A 22,554-nucleotide genomic window follows, 5' to 3' on the forward strand; every position below is an offset into this window, starting at 1 on the left:
AACCTAAATGCTCCTCAGCCAAAGAATGGATAAGGAAAATGTACATTTACACAATGAAATACTACACAGAAGAAAAAATAACGACATCTTGAATTTTGCAGGCAAATGGATGGAGCTAGAAAACATCATCTTAAGTGACGTAACCCAGACCCAGAAAGACAGTTTCACATGTACTCACTCACAAGTGGTGTTTAAACACAAAGCAAAGAAAAACGGCCCACAAATCACAATCCCAGAGAACCTAGACAACAGTGAGGTCCCTAAGAGAGACTTACATAAATCTAATCTACATGGGAAGTAGAAAAGGACAAGATCTGAGTAAATTGGGAGCATGGGGAACATGGGAGAGGATTGGAGGGGAGAGTTAGGGAGGGGAGCAGAGAAAAAATGTAGAGCTCAATAAAAATTAGTAAAAAAAAAAAAAAAAAAAAGGAAGAAAGCTGTGTCTTTTCAAGATCTCCTGAGTAAATTGCAATTGCAAGCATGGAGACCATGGGAGAGGGTTGAAGGGGAGCAGAGAGGCGGGGAGAGGGGCAGAGAAAATGTAGAGCTCAATAAAATAAAATAAAGCTGTCTTCTCACAAGCTTCATTTATGTTCAGGTTACATATGTGTAGTTTCTGTGCTTAGTTTATTACCATAAATGCTTTAAAAGTTGATCCATACATACATTACATATTACACACACACACACACACACACACACACACACACACACACCGTGGATGTGTGTGACAGAGAGAGACAGAGAGAAAAGAAAGAAACAGGAGAGAGTATCTGTCATGAGAAACCCTATGCAGTAGAGGTCAAAGAACAAGCCAGCTCTTTCCTACTGTCTGTATTGTAAAGACTGCACACAGGACACCAGACTTGGTGGCAAGTGTCTCTACCCACTGTGCCATCTTAAGGACATCCATAATGGGAGTTTTAAGGTTTGTGTGTTTATTTTGCAGTTCTACATCTCCTTGCTGGAATTCGGTTCTCTCAGTTTTAAGTTTAGCTGTCCTAACATTATGTAGCAGGATTCACTGTGGTTTAACTTTGCATTTTATATACTAACGAGTGATGCTAATCATATTTTCAGGGTCACATTTTTTTTTATTTTATGTGTATGAGTGTTTTGTTTTCGTGTACATTTGTGTACCACTTGTGTACCTGGTGCTGTAGAGGCCAGAAAGAGGCATCAGATCCCTTGGGACTGGAGTTACAGACAGTTGTGAGCCTCTGTGTAGGTGATGGGAACAGAATCTGGGTCCTTTGTAAGAACAGCCAGTGCTCTGAACTGCTGAACCCTCCCTCCTTCAGATTCCTCCCAGTTGTTCATAGTCCTTTATGAAGACTCTTGCAGTCTTCCAACCTTTTAAATGCTGCCTTGTCTTTGATTTGTTGAGTTGCTAGACTTTGTCGATATTCCAGTCCCTCCTGTTTGCATCTCTTGTTCTCCCAGTCTGTGACCTAGATTTTTTTGTGATGGTTCCTTTTGTTGACTTTCATTTCTTCAGTTGTTTTGCTTTTTATGATGTAACAAGTCTTTCTCTGTCCACCAGCCAGCTCCCAAATAATGACATGGAGACTGATTACTAATTATGAAAGCGAGGCCTTACCTTAGGCTTGTCCCACTAGTTCTTATAGCTTAAATTATCCCATTTATATTAATCTACATTTTGCTTCGTGACTTTTTACCTTTCTTTTATTCTGTATGTCTTGATTCCCTCCATGTCTTATTGGTGTCTCTATTATCTTCTCCTCTTCCTTTCTCTTCCCAGAAATCCTACCTGTACCTCCTGCCTGGCCATTGGCCATTCAGCTTTTATTTACACTAATCATAGCAACACATTTTCACAGAGTGTACAAAAATCCCACAACATTATGGCCCACACTTTTTATGTCTTTCCCTGTCCCAAGACTTGACTTCTGTGTTTTCTGTTTTCATATGGAATCTGTATGGCTATGTAGTTTTTGTTCTTTCCTCGTGTGACCCATGTAGCATTAATTTTTGCATACAGTGTAAACTCATGACTTTTTTATGTGGATTTTCACTTCTTCCAATGCCATTATCACAGGTTGTCCTTTCTCCCACAGGATGACCTTGGCTTCTTTGTTAAAAATCAGTTAGTCATCAACATGGTCTATTTCTGATCTCTTCTGGATTCTCTTTAATTAGGCTGCTGTGTGTGTGTGTGTGTGTGTGTGTGTGTGTGTGCGTGCACATGAAAGGTCTCACCCTGTAGTCTAGAGCTAAGGCTTGAGCCACCACAATTTTCTTCCCTCCCCTCCCCTCCCTTCCCCTACCTTTTTTTTTCCCCTTTTCTTCTAAGGTATCAATGCTAGGCAAATGCTCTGCCTTGAGCTATCCCTCTAGCCCTGGTTTTTGTCGAGACCCCATTCCCTGTATTGCCTGAGTCGGTCTTCCACTCCTGGGCTCAGCCTCTGAGTATCTTGGACTACACTGCACCTGATTCCAGAGCTTATAGCTCTTCAGCTGTGATGAGGGAACGTGGACACACTACTCGCTAGCCTTCCTGCCTAAAGATAACGCTGCTAGTAGCATCACAGCCCCAAGAAATATGGAAAAGCTCATATCTCTTGGAAGTGCGTGTGAAGCCAGGCCTGGGTTATGTTGGCTGCGACTGCTGCTTGGCAATTTAGTGTTAAGGTTCTTTGCCTTCATTTGTGACATGATACGCCCAGTATATAATAAGCTGCCAGGAGTCAACATCATGTGGAAGAGCTAAAATTGAACTGACTGCTCACTTCTTGTGCATAGAGCTGCGATGTCTTCTTCTAGATGCTGGCCTCTAGGTTCAGTTCTCTGTCCACAGTGGCAATCCACAGCCAAGTGCCTGGGTGCCTGGCACTGCAGCCAGCCTGGCTTAGCTTGGTTTGCAGAACCTTCAGTTGCTGTCTGTGCAAAAGGCCCAGCGACTCCACACCATGGCAGGTGCTGGTTTGTGGACTGGCTTTTGTCCAGGACCCTACTGAGTGATCCTGTCTTGTCATTTAATTTTCAGGGTGGGTTCTGAGTGGAGCTGGCAGACAGCTTTGAGGAGCTAGGCCCACCACTGTAGAGTCACAGTTCCAGCCTTGATGAGCAAGGAGGAGCATGCACCTGTCCTGCTGATGTCTGCCACTGCCCTACCCTGTGCTTGGGCCACCAGCCTCCCAAGGGCAGTCATTGAAGTACATTGTCTCAGCAAGATGATCACATGCCAAGTGCCAGGGCTGCTGCTGCTGCTGCTCTTGAGCCTTTGGTGGAGCTTCTGAGACCATACGTCTCAGCTCAGTTGCCTGTCTTGGACCTGCAGTCCTCTGCATATTCCTGCCTGCTTCTGTTTGTCCCTGTGTACTAAGAAGGTTTCTCTTGATTGAGGAATAGTGAAAGAACCTGGCAATACTGAGTTTGTTGGTGTTTGGAGAATAGTTAGAGAGCCTTGGAGATGCTCCCCTGCCACTGTGACCACTGTCCCTACAACTGCCCCAATCCTGAACCTCTGAGCAGACCTCCAGGCAGCTTCAGAGAGGCAGTGTGTAAAGGTTAGAGTGTCAGACTTCAAAGACTTTTCACCACAGCAGGTTCCCTACCATACCTTAGAGTCCCAGTGTATAGCGCACTCAGTGCTGTCCGCGTGCTTACAAAGCCCCCAGGGGGGCTGGAGAGATGGCTCAGTGGTTAAGAGCACTGGCTGCTCTTCCAATGGTCCTGAGTTCAATTCCCAGCAACCACATGGTGGCTCACAACCATCTGTAATGAGATCTGACGCCCTCGTCTGGTGTGAAGGTGACCATGTAGCAAAACACTGTATATATAATAAATAAATCTTTGGAAAAAAAAAACAAAGCCCCCAGGGATACAGTATTGGAGGCGCTCTCTGTCCCACCTTCTGGGTACTGAAGCCGTCAGTAGTCTGAGAGGGCCCCCTTGATCCTGCTCTCTGGTGCTCTCACTCCCACTTTTGTGTCCTGACGCCCAGACTGCCTTTCAGCTGGTGATCCTCCTGCCTCAGCTTCCTAAATGACTACGCTGCCTGGTAGTCAGTCGTGCAGCTTTTTTTAAAAAGATTTATTTGTATTAGTTTTCATTGTGTGTTGTGTGTGCATGTGTGCAGTGCCCTTGGACTACAGAGGCATCAGATTTCCTGGAACTGGAGTTATGGACAGTAGTGAGCTGCCATGTGGATGCTAGGAACCAAACTCGTGCCCTCTGGAAGAACAGCCAGTTCTAGTAACCACTGAGCCATAACTCCAGCCCCAGTTGTATAGCTTATTCAGGCCGGCAAGCTGGCTCAGTGGTACAGGCTCTTGCCACTGAGCCTGATGACCTGAGTTTGATCCCTGGGACCCATGTGGTGAAAGGAGAGAACAGACTCTGGAAAGCACAACCACACATGGGTGCACTCATGCCCTTAATCACATATAGGTAGATAAATATATGCAATAATTTTTAAAAAGCTTTTTCATCTTCCTTCCTACCTGGAGCCATCAGGTTGCGGGCCCTGTCTTCTGCCCTCGGACACTGGGCGCTGCAGTGATAGGAGTGTCTCCTGGACTCAGAGTGGGCAGGAGGTGGGCGCCAGGGTCTGCTGCTTCACTGGAGACTTTTACCCTTGAAGCCATGCAGCGGAAAAGAAGCTTTCTCATCTGAGTTTTTCTCTCTTCATTTTGCCAAGACAGAATTGTATCACACATCTCTAAAACGAGTAAAATGGCATTTCAGCTTCTAGTCTTTATAGACTCTCTGAACTTTAGGAAAGATCATTCTGGTCCCTTTTCATTAATAATGAAAACCAGGGGGCAATAAAATGTTCTTAACGCGAGCCTGGCAGGAACGCCACGGCAGTGAGGGTGAAGGGTGAGCTGGCAGGGAACTACAGGTGTTTCTCGGGCCTGGGGAGGGCAGAGCTCCTGCATGGTGGACAGCTGTGCAGGCCTGAGCTCCCAGATCGCAAGCTCTGGAGGCTGCTTGGCCTCAGGGTCTCGATGTCAGCAGAAAGAGGCTGCGCTTGTCCAAGCATGGGAGGTGTGCCTGTGGGGAAGCAACTGATTCAGCAGGCTGGGGGTCTGCTCGAGTTGTCAGCCTAGTGCAGTTGTCTTCTTGTAGGATACTCAGTGGCCAGTGGCAGTTTGAGAGTTAATGGTGAATGTGGTTTGCTGGTTGCAGCACCATGGTAAGGTGTTCTCTGGGGATTTGGGTTGTGTGGACAGATGTCCCTCTGGAACAAGAACCCTCTCGAAGTGTGGCAAGGTCATTCTTTTATGACATTTTTCTCCTAAAAATGGACTTCCCCTCACTAGGTGTATTTTACACCTGGCGTAACGAGCAGAGCAGACTAGAAGAGAAGGAGCAATGGGAAGACCCACACAAGACTCAGATTTTGCATTTCAGGGTCCAACAAAGAGAGGCCTCGGAGCCTCCTATGGAACTAGAGGGAACTTGCAACACACAGGGTTGTCTGTAACCAGCAAGGCTGTCCTTACCTTCATGGATGGCCTTTTCAGATGTGAACACCTCATTGGGCATCACAGTGTAGTCCAGACGGGGAGAGTAGGGACATCCTTGCTAGCCATAACACAGATCCCAGGCCTCACAAAAGAACACATTGACGCCGGGCGGTGGTGGCGCACGCCTTTAATCCCAGCACTCGGGAGGCAGAGGCAGGCGAATCTCTGGGAATTCGAGGCCAGCCTGGTCTACAAGAGCTAGTACCGGGACAGGCACCAAAGCTACAGAGAAACCTTATCTCGAAAAACCAAAAAAAAAAAAAAAAAAAAGAACACATTGACAAATACGTCTGTGCACACACACACACACACACATACACGAAACATTTGCATGCCACTTAAGACCATAAGCAGAACTACAAAAAAAAAATGGTCTTTATGATTCTTGTCACAAAGGACTAGTGGCCGTGCTACATAAAAAAGTCTCTCAAAAGTGAGGAGGGGAAGAAATGAAGTAGGAAAATGGAATGCACACACTGCCCAAAGGAAATGCATACAAATAAGATGGGTGCTCATTAAAAGCAGAGCAAAGCACCATTCTGCTGCTGCCAATCTACGTCTGCTGAACGCACCGAACAGAAGCTGAAACCGTGGCTAGTGGCTGGATTTGCAAAGCCCTACGGAAGGAGTCTGGCCTGTCTCTTGGCATCACAACCATGCCTTCTGACCCATGTCCCTGTGAAGTCTTGGGTTTTCTGACAGCCTCTATGGGAGCTGACACAAGTCAGTGTGTGTGCTGCAGTTAGGGACCAGAGAGGGGCTCTCTGTGTCAGCAAGCAGGTTCCGTGGAATAGCAGACAGCTGTGGGGAAGACGCTGAGAAGTGGGAGGAAGGGAGAGAATCAGACGTGCACCTCGTGCTTTACACGTGTGTAAACATTCTCTGGAAGGATAGTGTGGAGCTGTGGACAACGGCTGTTTGTAGCAGAGAATGCCTCTTTACAGTACGCTGACTTCTATTTGATGCTTAAACTATGAGTCTTGTCAGAATCTGTAAAATAGAAATGGGAGTTGAAGGCTGGGAGAAGCCATTACATTAATTGCAGTTTTATGGCCAAGATGAGCTGGGCCATGTTGGGGAATCCCAAGTGGATTTCATGAGTACAGGAAAAAAGACATTCTTCCGATACCCTCTTGCCCCTTGAAAATGCTGTTTAATAGTCCAGATAGAATGGGTGTGCCCCTCACCTTCTTGGAAGTCATGAGGAATTGGCTTTCCTGGCTGGGCCACATGCCCACAACCCCAGCTCCATGCCTATCCCACCACTAAGCCTGAACAAGACCTCGCTCCTCTCCTTTGGTCCCGAGACAGCAGATGGTGGCAGGTACCTCCGTGAGCTTGCTGGCACAGGTGGAGAGGGAAGGGAGAGGAGGAGAGCTCTCTGAAGCACCAAAGCTGGTTCTAGTCCCCCTCCGAGGGTCCCCACAGTATTCCTGTCCCTCTTTGCTCCCAGGCTTGACTTTGGAGGAAGGTAGCTTCCCCACAGCCTGTCAGGCGCCCTGTTGGGCAGTTGTTCTTTGGCACAGTACCTTGCTTCATCCGTAACTGCCAAGGGTGCCCACCGTGGTCTCTGTTTTTCCTCTTGTCAGGGCCCCGGAGGCCTGGAGAAAGCAGGCCAGGTTACAGACCTAAGCCCCTCATGAACCCTTCATGGGATGGTAGAGAGCCCACTTGTGTCATGCAAGTAGAATCTCCCTGGCCCACAGAGTATACATCCCAAGACCCCAGTGGAAGCCTGAGGCTGGGTTCTCTCTACGTACACAGCCGTGATAAAGTTTCACTTACAGATTAACAGTAGTAAAGTGTAACTGTGGTAGTATGTTGTAATAAAAGGCATGCCCTCCTCACCCCAGGATCTGACAGCGCATCATTGTTTTTCTTATTGAGGACTTTCATGTTTTTCCCTTAAGGGAAATGCTTAGGCTTTTCTTAGGCAGATTCAATGCATCTCAGCGCTTGTGCTTTGAGACCATTGTTAAGTGAAATAAGGGTTGCCCAGACTGTGCTGAGATGCTGAGACAATCGGTCTGAGAGGCAGATGGGAATCAGTGGCCCTATACAGTGTGGATACGCTGGGCAGAGCTCGGTGGGGTCCTGGGGGTCAGAACAGGAGGGCTCGGATGCCATCATTCTACTTAGAATGGTATACAGTTTAAAGCCTGTGAGTTGTTTCTTTCTGGAATTTTCCATTTACTGTTTTCAGATCATAGTTGCAGAAAGGAAGAATACAATTTAAAAAAAAAAATGGCCAGGAGCCTGGCATGAGGTGAGGACTGAATGCTCAGTCCACTTCCTCAAAACAATGGCAAATTCTCCTTCTAAAATGTCCTTGACCTCTGATCTAGCCTATTTCCGCCTCCGTGGCCCTTGCAAAAATGTCCCCTACTTCTAGCTTTCCCCAGAGCTATCCCAGTGTTCTCCTGGAACAGAGTTGTGATTGTGGCACTTCCTCTCCCAAGTCCTTCACTGCCACCTCACTGCTGTGGGCTGGTACTCTGATGGCCCCGACCTGTCTTCCTCACCCCACACACGCTGGCCTCCAGGACATAGGCTTTGGCCCTGTCCCTCACCATCCTCAGAAGTTGCTTTACTTAGTCCTTTGCAGACTCGTGTCTTTAGAACCTGAGGAATGAGCAGAGCAGGGAGGCCCAGGTCACTGTGGGCCCTGGTTTATCCCTCTGTGTGGTGTGTAGTCTCTAGAATGATCCTTGTTCCTTGACCTCATAGGCCAGGCCAAAGATCCTCTGACCCGCACTGCACTCACAGCTGGACCCTCAGCTCACAGCTGGATACCTCTCCTCGGAGTCTCAGGGTCAGGTCACTCCTATCTCGAGTGAGGCAGATGGTTCTGGGAGCCTGGGAAGAAGAGAGGAGAGCCTTACAGATGTTCTGATGGTCGCGTGCTACTTTCTACAGCTGTGTGTCTCACTTGCCTGCCAACTGAGACACTCCCACTCCTCCACTCCTAGGGAGGGATGCTGGAGACCTAGCTTTCTTTCTTTCTTTTTTTTTTTTTCTACGACTAGGCCCCGGAGGTTCCCGATGGCGAGATTACGGTGCCTTGGCCATCATCATGGCGGGAATTGCATTTGGCTTTCACCAGCTCTACAAGGTAAGTTGCCTCCCAAGGGCAGCAGAGTGTTGTGCCCCGCTACCCTTTGGCTCTCAGCCATCTTTCCTGACCCCTGACTTACAGAGGCACTGACCTCAGTGAATGCTCTGCCCTAGAGCACAGAGGCTGTGGTGGAAGCAGGCAGTACAGCAAGCGAAACACAAGGCACACAGGCACTGCTGCTCCAGCTTCCCGTGCTGGATCACCCCCACCCCCATCCCCCACCCTCCACCCCCACAGCATGAGCTAAAAGGCCAGGTGGGTGTTCAGAGTAGCGCCTGTTACCAGTGAGAAGTATGTAAATTTTGGGGGGAGGGGACGGGGGTTTCAAGACAGAATTTCTCTGTGTAGATTTAACTGTCCTGGAACTCACTCTGCAGACCAGGCTGGCCTTGAACTCATAGAGATCTGCCTGTCTGCCTCCCAAGTGCTGGGGTTAAAGGTGTGCACCACGACCGCCTGGCCGAGAAGTATGTTTGAGAGACATAGTAACCTCGTGGTTAAGAGCTTGGACTCTGGAGCCCAGCTGTATGTGTTGAACCTGACTGTGCCCCAGAGTAGCGGTTTGTCTGTAAGGCAGGACTAGACCAGATGATCTGACTTCACAGTGGTGTGAAAGTGTGCCTATCCACGTCAGTATTCCCACTTTGGGCACAATACTCAGTGAAGAAACAGAGACAGGCTTTGCTTTTGACAGTTTTGCCCAACCTCTGCAGCAAGTATTCTGGGCACAGTGAAGTAGTTCGGGAGCACCGTGTTGCTTAGGAGGTCAGGTGTATTGATGTATCTTCTGGCTGTGAGTGAGGGCTTTCAGCATCTGTAAACTTTACCCAGGAGTCAGTCTTGGGACAGTGCTGGAGTGGTGCTGGCTCGTGGGAAGCCCCTTAGATGGCTTTATTCCACCCTGGTATTTACAACTAGCTCAGGGAGCCCACTTCTTATTTTCTGTGGATTGTGGTAGCATCTGTATAAACGTGGGATTTTCCCTGAGCCTGTGAGTCAGCCAGCCCTCAACCGTAGAGTTGATGCTTGTAGCAGAGCTGAAGGCACTGAACAAACATCTTCTCCCATAATACCGGTGGAAAGGCCCCACCTTGATTGGGAGAAGCTAGTCTACAAGATGCACAGCCAGGATGGCCACAGCCAGGCCTGCTTACCCTGGAGAGAAGCCATGTTCTCTTCTGAGGTCTCCCACTAATCCAGCATGGTTTGGTGACTTTTTTGTTTATTTGTTTGTTTGTTTGTTTTTCAAGACAGGGTTTCTCTATCTAGCCCTGGAAGTCCTGGAATTAGCTTTGTAGACCAGACTGGCCTTGAACTCACAGAGATCCACCTGCCTCTGCCTACTGAGTGCTGGGGAAAAAAAGGTGTGTGCCACCACCGCTACCTGGCAACTTTTTTTTTTAAGGACCCTATTGAATTCCCAGGCTTGCAGTGTAGATTTTAGCACAGGAAATGTGTGTAAACCTTGCATTCTTGGATTCTTAGTTTTTGACTTCATAGAATAGATAATGACAGAGTTGTGGCAGAAAGTAACTCTTCAGTGTAGTGTCTGTTGCCAGAATAGCAATTCCTGTGCAGAAATTCAGAAGCTTGGGACATCTGCTGCTGAGCTGCTGTGTTGCCTTGTGTGCGTGGGGCTGCTGCAGACAGACGCCAACACAGAGTGTCCTGTGAACAGCACATGATTGTCCCATCGCCTGCCCCCACCCTCCAAGAGAACAGAAGGTGTGACACTTTGGTTCAGATGTGACACAGAGATTGTCACCTGTTTCTGTGCTGCTCTGGCCACCAGCCTGCTTTAAAAAGAAAGGAAACATTGAAGTGTTGGTCACAATGGTGACACAACAATGTCTTCAGCATCTTCTGGTACTTTTCTTTAAGTTTTTAAAAAGTGGGGGACTGTCTTGCCTTGTATAGGCACAGAGATTTAGCCAGAACAGTGGCAGCACTCCCTGCTCACGGGCTCTGGCCCGAGGAATTGGGGGTAGCTGGTTGTGCGACTGAGAATTTCTTGACTTTTATACTTAGGAAACGTCAGGCTGAGTTGATGAGTTCCGCTCGGTTGTGGGTAATAACTCACACTGTGGCTGCAAAGCACTTTGCAAAATAGAAACGGCTTCTGTGTACATGCTAAGTGGCGAGCTTCACTCGGAGTTTCTCTTGAAATGAGTTCTCCCACAAACCCCCATGAGACTTGCTTTTCTTCCCTAGTACAGAACCCATAATGGAGAACATTCTCTCTGTTTTTCCTGTCTGGAACCCAAATAAACAGAAAATCTAAGTTCTCTCTGGGTACCACTTGCCAGGCTTGTGTGCTTGGCTGAAACAGTGTCCTCTCAGATTGGTATGGACCTCGCCTCCCTAGAGTGGGGGCCAGAAGGTCTCCAGATCCCAAACTGCTTGGTGGCAAAGCACAGGCTCTCCCATCTGTTCTCCTAGCACCTGCTACTGCTACCTCCAACCCCTTTACTTCCTTGTTCCACTCCCTACAGATTTCCAGCTGTGTCCCCCTCTTTCCCAAAGGATGGGGAGGCTGGTCGTAGGTGTTCCTGCCTGGTAGCCCCACAGTCAGCAACCTTGGCTTCCTGTGTCCCTGGTGCAGTTTCTCCTCTGCCTGTCTTTCAGTTCTGGGAGGGTCTAGACTGTTTTGGCTTCCCGTGAAGAAAGCCCCTTCTGATGTTTAGAAGAGTTCAGGGTGCCCTCTTTATTCCCACCGTGGAAGATAACCACCCCAGAAGCTCTTGATTTTCTCCCTTTCTCCAGTAACCTTGTGTTTATGCAGATCTAATGCTGTTTCTGGATGGGTGAGGCCATTTGTTTCATTCACAGAGTTCAGGTGAATGAAACAAATTCAGATTCAGAAAGATTCAGAAAGGAACAGTGAAAGCTGCTTTGCTCTCCCCCAGAGCCACCCACCACGGGGCCAGTGCCTGGCTGTCCTCTAGCCCTCTGCAGCCTCCTTAGAACTTTTCAAGTAGAATTTACAAGCATTGTAGACATATATATCTAAGAAAAGTAAGTGAAAGGGACAAGGGACAGCTCAGAGACCTGGCTCGGCCTGTGCTAGGCACCCCTGACTCCTCCTCCCCTTCTCTTGGTCTTTGTCCTTGTTCCCGCAGAAGTTCTTAGGAGGCCATAAGCAGCCCCGTAACTTTCTCAAGCACCTTTTTTCTAGTATGGAGTGTGTTGGGACTGGAGTGACCCGCAGAAGATCAGGGCAAATTGGGTGGTGGGATTTGAGAGGCTGGTGTGGCCACCTCCTCACCTGGTCCCTTCGTGCAGAAGTACCTGCTGCCCCTCATCCTGGGAGGCCGAGAGGACAGGAAGCAGCTGGAGAGGATGGCGGCGAGTCTCTCCGAACTGAGTGGCAGCGTGGCCCAGACAGGTAAAGATTAATGACTCCATCAAGTCACCCCTCAAAGCCCCCTCACGCAGCCCCTTTCGGCCCCTCCCTCTCCCTCCGTCTCCACTCTGTGGTGACTTCATTTATCTGCTCTGAGAATCTGTTCACATTTGCAAATGAAGCCGCCGTCATTTCGGTTTAATTTGAAATTGCTTGTTTACTGTCGGCGCGGCCTCAATTAATTATGTTTTTACGGAAAGGCTCCCAACCTCAGAATATTAATAAGGGGAATAAAATGACAGCCTTTCTAAGGGCTGTAAAGTTCATTTTTAATTTCTGCTTCTATGAGGTTTTCAGGGGGGTTTTCAGTGATTTCCCCCTTCCCTCGAAGAATCCAGTTGCAGGGTCAAGAGAGTCTGTAATTACTGTGGCTCCCGGGACCCCTACCACCTCCTCTGTTATCGACTCCATGCCGATGGCACTCAGTACCTGCTGCCCCAGTGATGGCCCAGATTAGCTGGGACCTGTTGTGGCAGAGGTGGTTCTTCTCCTTTATGAACTTGTTTACTAAGTGGAAGCTGCACATCTAAACCTTGAGGCAGGGAGAAGAGTCACCTGTCCCAGGCAGGAGTCAGCCCCTCACTGGCACCTGTGCAGAGCTGTCTGGAGTTCTCTAACTCGTCTGTCCCATGGACCATTGCTCCTAGGAGGCAGGGACATAGTAGCAGTCACATGGTAGAGCGGCCTTGACAAGTCCTCAGTGGGGCAGAACAGAATGGAAAAACCAGCACAGGTGGGACTTGTACTTTCCCATTCCTGGATATGGCGGAGACCTGAGTCTCAGTTCTCCTGGGACTGAAGCTACCCTAGAGCCCCCAAGGCCACTGTGAGTCCGGAGAGATGAATGATTGGAGCATGGCAGGAGCTAGAGAGCCAGGCACGTCACAGCCAGGCGTAATTAGAGGGGAGAGGTTTTGGACGGATGTACTGTTGACCACGGACAGGCACACAATGGAAAGATGAAGGAGAAACACCAGAGGTTACACACAGTGCGGGTGGATCACCCCAGGCACAGATAAATTATCTGGGTGTGGGGGCAGGGCCTACAGATAAATTACACATAGCAGGGAGGCGGGCAGCTTGCAGGTATGTGGGCGAGGAGGGAACCTTGGGCACTGACTACCAGATGTAATGCTCTCTTCCCCAGTGACTCAGGTACAGACAACGCTGGCCTCTGTCCAAGAGCTACTGAGACAGCAGCAGCAGAAGGTCCAGGAGCTGGCCCATGAGCTGGCCGCTGCCAAGGTACTTACTTATCTTTGGACCCTTGGGTTCCCAGGCCCAGGTCTGTTCCATATAGCTCTAAGGTCTCCACCTGTCTACTGTATTCTGAGGGCCTAGTGTCCTCCGCTTGTCATCTTCTGTCATGGGTGACACCTCAGGCTGACGCTGTCCTCCATTAAAGAAGCGGGGCACCACTGCCTCAGTGTAGCATTAACCATCAACAATGATATTCCTGTTTTTGTGCCACCTCCTGACAACAGGAATGAAAAGCCACCCTCTGCTGCTGGACTTTTGATGGCAGGCGTGCCCCGGCAAGCTGTAGGTCACAGCCTGGCCAAGGAGAAGTCCAGGCAACAGAGAAGCGCACCACGGGCGGTTTCCTAGTTCCCACTCTGCCGAAGGTGCTGGGCCCAGCCTTGCAGTGGGCAGTTCCTAGACCCAGAATCCATGGGGTCAGATGATCTGAAAGGAATTAGAGCCAACCAGGGTTGACTGAAGTGCTTTCCATGCCTCGCTGCTTAGGTCTGGAGCAGTCTGCTCAACAGCAGTCTGGGGGGTCAGTCTGGATAAAATCCTCACTCTTCCCTTTGCCAGCTGTCAGACCACAGGCAAAAGTTGCGTATGTGTTCTGAGTCTGTAAGATGGAGCTGGGACAGTATCTACTTTGTTGTGTGTCTTCTGTGCTTAAGAGTGGTGTCTGGTACTAGTCAGAGCCGAGGATTCGGGTCCTCAGCTTTGGGTGTGAAGTGTCATCCCCGAAGCACCAGTCTTAGCTAGAAAGATCTGAGAGGCAGCATCTACTGGGTCCATGGGACCCTCTGGAAGATCCCGCCCGAGCTGCTGCCAGGGGTGCTGAGCAGACTGCACAGCTGGACTGCAGATCCAGGAAACTGAGCATCTTTGCACTTGTGCTGGAGCCCAGGGTCCTTGTTGTGAGGAAAGTTCCCAAGAGCCCTCTCCCAACATCTATTCCATTTTTCACACAGGCTGTCTCACTTCCTGCTCAGGTGACTGGGTGCTACCCTGCTAGGCTGTGTGTCTCCTCCAGGTGGCTGTAAAGCAAGCAGGAAGGCCGTGTGCCCCCATTTGACTGTTATCATTCAGATCTGTGGCCTGCCAGTGGCCAGCAGCCATTCCGGAAATTGGAAAAGTGTTCTCAGGCCCTAAGCACGAGATGAAGACCACGTGTTGTACTTTAAGAGGGTGGGGCTGGCTGGCTTGGGGGTCTGGGAGGGTCTGCAGTTGTCACAGCTCCCGCCCAGCAGAGCGTTTCTCTGTTCTCCTAGCCGAAGTGGGGCTCTGGCCTGGCACCCAGGCCCACAGTGTGTGCGGACTCCTCTTACCCCATAAACCAAAGATTCAAGCTATGTTTTCTCAGCTGTAATGTAAGTTTTTATATCTGCCTTCCAAACTCCTACTGGAGTACTGTAAAAAATGAAAAGAAGAGCTTTAAGTAATTAAAAACCTACATAAAACGGAAGCCTGCGAGTTTGCTACAACTGGTTTTTAAAGAGACTGGCTAAAAAGCCCCAGATGTCAGGTTTTATTTCTAAATCCTGGCATCTGGCACCATGTGCGTTTGGAAATCTGAGTCCTTTGTGGCCAGTGAGTGGAAATCGCTCCCTTGTTAATGGGCTTCTGTAGCTGTCAAGGGCTCGCAGAAGCCAGAACAGTGGCTCCCGGGCCTTGTGGTCTGGTGTACGGACCCTATGGCGATGCATGTGAGGACACTGGCCGCTCCCTGCTCCCTCTAGATTCCCCCAGTCTTCCTTTCTGAGACCAGCAGCGGAGAGGTTTCTTCCCGCAAAAGTGTGCCCAGTGGGCTGTCTAGGCTAGCCTAACGTACCCCACCTTGTCAGGAATCATGGTATATCCAGGTCTGTCCCTTCAGCAGCCTGGGGAGAGTCTGGTGAATTGAGAGCCTCCTGCCTCTCATGCCTGCCCACACAGACCACGTGGCCATCCACAGCCCTGGCGTGTGAACCACTGCCTGGCCTTTCCTCTTCACACTGTAAAGCATGACTCGCTGAGGTTTAGTGGGAGGAAGGTGCCCTACCCCTGCCCTTTGGAGGCCAGGTTGAGGCCTTCTCACCACTCAGCCTTGATTTGTCCCAAAGAATAAATAAGATTGGATGGCGTGGGGTTTGGCTAGGGGTGTCCTTGTTGACCCTGGGAAGGCCCTGGAGACCCGAGGTCATCGCCAGAGCAGAGATCCCAAGCAGCATGGAGACTACAGTAGGGTGAGGCTGCCATCTTGCCCTGCTTAAAGGCAGAACTGCAGACAGTGGCCTCTCTCCAGCTGTGCTCTGTCCATGGCCTCTCCGGACTGGTTAGCCCTGATTTCTGGGGGAACTGGGTTTCAGGGTGGTGGTTTAAATGGAAGTTTCAGGTATTCGACAGAAATGGAAGATTCTCATGGCTACAAAAGCCCCTCCACTGTCACCTGCCACTATGAATATGCCAGTGTCTGTGGGAGGGATAGGGCTTGTTTTGTTATTTTACACGACACTGTAGTGCCAGCCTACGGACATGCAGTGACCTTAGCGTCACTGTATACCCAGACAGGGTTTGGGGACTGTTTATTCTAGGGTGTTGTCACGGGCAGGTGTGACAGTGATAGAGTGGGAAACAGAATGGCTTCCAGCTGCTGCCCATCCAGGTCCTTCTAAGTCACCCAACACCTGACCCAGGCTGGCAACAGGCACCGTTATGACCCATGTTCCCTGTGTTCTGACTTTTAGGCCACCACGTCAACCAACTGGATCCTGGAGTCCCAGAACATCAATGAGCTCAAGTCGGAAATCAACTCCTTGAAAGGGCTTCTTCTGAATCGGTAGGAGGGGACGCTTGGGGCTCAGTCTTGTCCAGGGTCAACCTGGTGGGGATGTGACTTGTGGGCTGGCCCAGCAGTCATGGGCGGGACAGGACCCTCACTTAGCTGGAAGATGAAGATCCTGCCTCCCCTTCCAAGAGGCCCTCCCACTTCAGGAGGACAGTGTCCACAGCGTCGCATTAGAAACCAATCGAGAGGGACAGCGCTGAGGCAGAGAGCAGGGAACTTGACTGACACAGGGCACCTGGAGGCGGCCACTCCTTCCTGAGCATTGCACCTCTCTAGGCAGCCTTGTCTCGACAACACCCCCTGGGCTACAGGGAGTGAGAGCTTGCAGAATCAGAGTCAGCAGAATAAGCGCTGCCCCCACGAAGCTTCCCGGTGCTCCCTGTAGCAGCAGCACATTGTTCTCAGGGCAGCCCTGATTGGGGAGTGCCCAGTTCGAAAACTTGAAGGGCAATGCCCAGGAAGCCAGAGTGAGCAGTCAGTCTGCCTGAGTGTGCCCTAGCAGGCTGGGTCTGGACATGTGTGTGTCTGCTTGGCCAGAAACAAGACCATGACACCCAAGGTGGGCTTTATAGGGGTGCAAGGACGGGGTAAGGAATGCCGTGGTGAGCCCAAACTGGAGGACTGTGCTTCCTAAAGCCTCCTAAATCACAATTTTTGGGGGGTGGGTGGCACAGGACAGATGGACGGACAGACATGGATCTCTACAGCAGATATGGGCAATCCAGGCAGGGCAGGCAGGTTGTTCTTAGAAGTCTTTGGCTTTCCAAACTTAGCAGAGAGGCGACTGTGTGACTAAGGGACACATGCAGCCCGTGGTGATACTCAAGCCAAGAAAACGACAAACAGAGTTTCTTAGTGCGTTTATATGCTGATGAGTGCTGCCACCGGATGGGCTCTGGGTCAGAGGCTGACTCTGCAGCTGATGCTGGAAGGTGGCACAGCCCTGGACAGGAGCAGGCTGTCCTCCCAGCCTTTGCAGAAACAAGACTGTCATAGAGCTCCATTTCCGAGCCATGACCACGCTGACCTGACTTCAGATATGTCCTGGCACGGGTGTCACTCTGGGCAGGCTGCTGGTCCGGGGCCTGGAAGGAGAGCTGGCTTCTCCTTGGGCTCACAGGTTTCCAGCAGAGGGTTCTAACGTCACCTTTTGCTCTTAATGCCTCTGCGCCCTGACCAGTAGCCAGGGTTCCCCACTGCTGCCTTGTGCTGAAATGATGAACGCACTAACTAGGGTTCCTGTGTTCCCAGTCTTGGTCTCTTTGGCTTCCTGTTTTGTCCCTGTGCAGCCACAGGAGTGGAACAGGGACAGTGTTGCATAGGGTGGGGCAGGCCCCAGAGTGTGTTGCACCTCCAGCTGGCAGACCAGCAGCTGCCAAGGCAGGTAGGTCCTGCCCTGAGGTGGTGTGAGGCTGCATTAGGACAGTGTTAGCACAGGGCACTTCCGGTATCCAGCTTGACTAATGAGACCTCAAGTCCCCTGCTTTGTGGCCCTGGAAGAACTGTTCCCATCCCCGAGCCTTCAGGGATCAGGGATCAAGGGAGTGTGTGACTCTGGAGCCTGAAGTGATCTATCACCAACCTCTGCCTACTTCCTTTTTTTCTTCTTCCACTGCCAGGAGGCAGTTCCCTCCCTCCCCATCAGCCCCGAAGATCCCCTCCTGGCAGATCCCAGTGAAGTCTCCGTCACCCTCCAGCCCTGCGGCGGTCAACCACCACAGCAGCAGTGACATCTCCCCAGTCAGCAACGAATCCACATCACCCTCTCCTGGGAAGGAGAGCCACAGCCCTGAGGGCTCCACAGCCACATACCACCTGCTGGGCCCCCAGGAAGAGGGGGAGGGGGTGGTAGATGTCAAAGGCCAGGTGAGGATGGAGGTGCAGGGTGAGGAGGAGAAGAGGGAGGACAAGGAGGACGAGGAGGATGAGGACGACGATGTGAGCCATGTGGATGAGGAGGATGTCCTCGGGGTACAGAGGGAGGACCGGCGGGGCGGGGACGGGCAGATCAATGAACAGGTAGAGAAGCTGCGGAGACCAGAGGGTGCCAGCAATGAGAGTGAGCGAGACTAGGGCTGGCACTTGCTTGTCCGCCTTTCCAGCGACCCAGGACATCAGTGGCAGGTGGGCATGAGTCATGGCTCTGCCTCCATGAGGGTGGCCAGCAGCCCAAGCAAGGATGGGGCTGTCCTCAGATGCAGCAGTGTGGGGTTGTATTTCTGTTCACCAGCCTCTCAGACACCTCCCCCGGCCTCAGCCCTAGCCTTGGCCCTGGTGGCTCTGGCTTTTCACAGCCAGACAGAGGACTCAGGAGCCTTGTGCTCAAGCCCCTGCTGAACCCCTCCTGGACAGGTGTCTTGTCCAGGTGTGTCCTCTGAGTATCTTGACTACCTGACACCGTGCATGGCATCTCCTGCCTCCTGTCACCTTCGTGCAGGGAGAACTATGCCCCCCTTGGTCTTGCTGTCTCCCACTGAGCCCTGGCTGGCCTGTGGTTTTTTTCTTTTCCTGTTCCAAAAGCCAGAGCCCTGGACCTGCCCTTCATTTGTGGGCCTACCAGGACCCAGCCTCCCCACAGCAAGGTCCTGGCGGACAGATGCTGCCCTTGGGCACCTGTCTCCAGCCCACCTGCCCTGTTGTCCTGTATACTACACAAGAGCATCCTCGCTTGCTGTGTTTGCCTACTCGGTAGTGAGTGTGCTTCTCCCTCCTGCATTGGAGCCAGGCAGCAGGGCCTTCCTGACCAACAGCCACGTCTGCTCTTCCCACCGAGAAACACATGTTCATTTATGTGATCATGTATAGATTTCAGAATATAAGATATGACTGTACATAATTGTAATAAATATGAGTTACCATATTTAACTCCTGGCTCTGACCTCATCTGCTAGCACCTGCGTCTCTGAGGTGAGTCTCAGTTAAAGCTCCACCAGGTGACCACCAGAGTAGGGCCCCGAGGGACAAGGGCTCCCAGGGACCTGTCAGAGCCGCTCACCCAGGACTGGAGGGGCTCCTTCCTTGCGCTGGTGTCTGTGGAGGGCGACATTCCCCTGAGAGCAGGAAGGAAGGGACTCGTTACTGTATATAGACCTGCTGCTGCGGGATGAGCTGCCTTCCTTAAATGGATGCACATTCCCCAGGAGCCCGTCTGTGCTCTGCTAGTCCCTCGCCTGCTCGCTCAAGCCCTCCCTGTCTCCCTTTAACCTTCACAGTGTGCTGAGCTATGACCAGAAAGCTGGGGCAGGAGGAGCATTCTCCGAGGGACACTCTCCACTCCTTCCAATGGGGTCTGGCCAGGCCTGGAGCCATGGAGAGTTAGCCTATCATGTGCCTCGCGTGGATGTGGGCCTGAGAAGTGGAGCGTGCCCAGTAGTGGCCACTGCTGAAGGCAGAGCCACACAGCAAAGCACCTGTCCCTCCAGCGGACTTGCAGGCCACTGCTCCCCATTGTCCTGGGAAAGGAGGACAGGACATATAGTATAGCTGAGGGGTGTGGCTTGGGCTGTTTTGTCCCAGATGTCTACCTCCTGGTACTGTCTCTGTCTCAGGTCTCCCCTTTATCCCCCCGCATGAATCCTCTGGGCTGGATCTCCAGCCTCCTGGTCCTGGATAGAAGCAGAGCTCTGGAAAACGCGCCCTGCAGTCATTCTTCTTCTCATGTCCCTGACGAAGCCATGTTTCTTCACTCCTGGGGACCACATTCCAGCATGGCTGGGGGACCTTGTTCTCCCAGGAACCCCAAGGAGTCCTAGTGTCAAGAGGCAGGTGGGTAGACTGAGCTGGGCCGTCAGAGGGCTGGGTCATGTCCCTCTAGTGAATGGGACCCTGGACCCTGGGAACATTGTTGCTGTGCGATCACAATCCTCTTTGGTTTAGTAAGCATTTGTACTGTTGGTACCTTGTGAGGTCCCCCCAAAGGGAACCAAACAGACTAGAAGGGCAGATACCCTGGGACCGAAATGAAGTCAGAGCAGGGGCTTTGGCAGCCTCCGCCCCCCCCCCAATACTCTGAGAGTCCTCTGTCCCTCTTTGCCCCTGCATTTTCCCCACCTGGGGGTGTTACCAGGTGGGGGGGCCTAGGCTCACGCTCAGAAGAGAAGGGACAGAAACCTGGCTTCAGCTTTGGAGGACAGAGTCTGGCGTGACTTCAGGGAGAGAAAAGCCCCTCCCCAAACTGTGTGAGGGCTGCCTAATAAAGGCGGCTGCTGGACGGGGGAAACGGCCCTTTGAAAAAAGCCTTTCATTAGAAAAATAATGCATTTCATCCAAATAAGGTAAAAATATTTGGAATGGGGCAGAAGTGAGCAGCAGGCAGCGCCTGTCAGGCCCTTTCTGGAAGGGAGTACATTATTAAACTCAATTACGATGTCTTTTTATAAAGTGTCGTTTGGGAGAGGACGAACCCCAGTGCTTGGAGGCCGTACCCAGCTGTCTTGACCCCCCTGCATGAGCTCCCCTCAGACTCTGGCCTCCCCCATGCCGGCTGACTCATTGCAACTACCTTGGGCAGGATAGAAAGGACGGTGGAAGTTGCCACCCAGGGCGGAGGATGCTGGGCATGGGGGAGCATCGTTGGAGCTTGTGGGTCTGCATCAGGCATCCCAGGCATGGTTGGTGGGGAAAGGAGTGCCCGGGGACTACTAAGTTTGTACCCCAAAGTGTTGGGCTTCTCGTAGTATATGTACATATATATATATATATATATATATATATATATATATATATATATGTATTCAGGAAAAACTCGTGTCTTGGGAGGGGATAGAGGGATCTTCTGCCTGGACAACTGAGTTGTGACTTGATGTTTGTAGGATTTCCTGTTAGTCCTCATGCTGAGCGACTTGCCCATTGATAGGAAAAGGGTCTGGGATTGTCCTTTGGGGCCCTCATACCCACTGCTCACTTGGGCCCATCCAGGCTTGAGAAGGCACTAGCTTTTGGGGGTTTCAGCCAGGCCGCTCCTGGGCACTGCCCTGCACCTGCTCAGGGAAGGAGGCAATCTGTAGTCACTCTCAGGAGCACGCTTGGTCTAAACAGTTCGGTGGGACACCAGAGCAGAAGGCACCAGGGAGGTCCCACTCACGTGGTGTACTCCCTGGGCATGAAGCCCAGGCCTCACTGGCCTTTTGGCAGGTGGAGCCTGGCTACTCTCCTCAACCTGCTCCTGGCATGGCACAGGTCTTTCTCATCCAGACCCATCCTGTCTGGCCAAGTGGCTAAGGGAGGCATGTTAGCCGATACCTCAGGGTCTCTACATGAGGTGGCATGCCTGTGCCATTGAACACATTACATACGGCCACAGGGGCCTGCTGTTTCCACACCCCTGCCTGCACAATCCAATCTCGGGTCAAACCCCGCGGCTTCTCATCAGAAACGAGTTTGAGAGTTGGGCCTGCCTCTCGGGTGGATTTACCTGAAAGATGAACAAACTATAGTTCATATTCCCAGGAGGCCTCAGAGTCTGCATCCACCCAGGAGAGGGTGGGTTTATTGCCGCTTTGTAAGGAGATGCCTGGAGTCTGTCCTTGCTCCACGGTGAGGCCTGGGAAGACTTTAAAGGAACAGGGATGTTGGGTCTGGTAGCTCATGCCTCCAGTCCCAGCTACCCGGGAAGCTTCAGCAGCCCAAGAGTTCCAGACTCTGGAGAGACCCTCAAAGAATAAAGAAAACCCAAGTAGAGTAGGAGGCGTGTGGCTTTAGATGCAGCTGCTCCTCGACTTGCAGTACAGTCAGCAAGCCTGCCCTCGTTGAAAAGTTAAGTGGGAAATTCCCATAACACACTAGTGTCCAAACTCCCCTCACGGCAGCATGGCGCGCTGGCATGGGGCCACTTCCTTTGCTATGGCCGCTGGACTGCGAGCTCTGACTGCTTCTGGTTCAATTGCGCTTTGGTTTTTATGTGTGTTCTCACACATGTGGGTATGCAGGCGGAGGCCAGAGACAGCCTGAGCTGTCGTTCTTAGGAATGCTGTCCACCGCCTTTGAGACATCTCTCACTGGCCTGCCGCTGTCGGGCTTGACTGGCCATGAGCCCCGGGGACCCGCCAGTCGCTACCTCCCCGGCATGTGCCGCCATGCCAGCATTTCTGCACGGCTTCTAAGGAGCCAAGCGTGGGCCTTTGTACTTACAGGACAGGTGCTTTACCAGTTCAGCCATCGCTCCAGCCCCCTCGGACTGTGGTTTCTGTGGACTCTAAATCTGTGGTACCTCAGATGTGCGTGCTGGCTAGCCTGTCTCCCCGACCCTGACATCCTTTCCAGGGTACAGCATTTGGCCTCCAGAGACTCAGGCAAAGCTAAGGGCTGGACGTTTTGAGGCAGGTAGGGCCGGGTAAAGTTCCTTGGTGGGGAAGCGGGGTCTCCCTTTAGTGGCATGCTCTCCCAGAGGCCAACCGCCACATCCTGGAAGTCACTGTCTGTCAGCTTACCTCCAGGCTGTGGTAGCTCTTGTCAGAAATGAAGGCCCAGGTGG

The 22,554-nt window shown here is 51.4% G+C and overlaps 1 protein-coding gene across 2 annotated transcripts in view; it reads left to right on the forward strand.

The window, feature by feature from the left end:
- Nucleotides 1-18,941, forward strand: part of Pex14 (peroxisomal biogenesis factor 14) — a 138,905-nt gene extending 119,964 nt beyond the window's left edge. For both annotated transcript variants that reach the window (XM_041642962.1, XM_041642963.1), the window contains 5 exons: nt 8,525-8,610; nt 11,896-11,998; nt 13,164-13,261; nt 15,982-16,073; nt 17,702-18,941. In XM_041642962.1, coding sequence (XP_041498896.1) covers nt 8,525-8,610; nt 11,896-11,998; nt 13,164-13,261; nt 15,982-16,073; nt 17,702-18,155 — 833 coding nt within the window. In that variant the 3' untranslated portion in view covers nt 18,156-18,941. The remainder of the gene's footprint in view (nt 1-8,524; nt 8,611-11,895; nt 11,999-13,163; nt 13,262-15,981; nt 16,074-17,701) is intronic.
- Nucleotides 18,942-22,554: the final 3,613 nt, after the last annotated feature.

The sequence above is a fragment of the Microtus oregoni genome, unplaced genomic scaffold (assembly GCF_018167655.1).
Source record: "Microtus oregoni isolate MIOR12 unplaced genomic scaffold, Mior012 000081F_ref0000091, whole genome shotgun sequence".
Classification (NCBI taxonomy): domain Eukaryota; kingdom Metazoa; phylum Chordata; class Mammalia; order Rodentia; family Cricetidae; genus Microtus; species Microtus oregoni.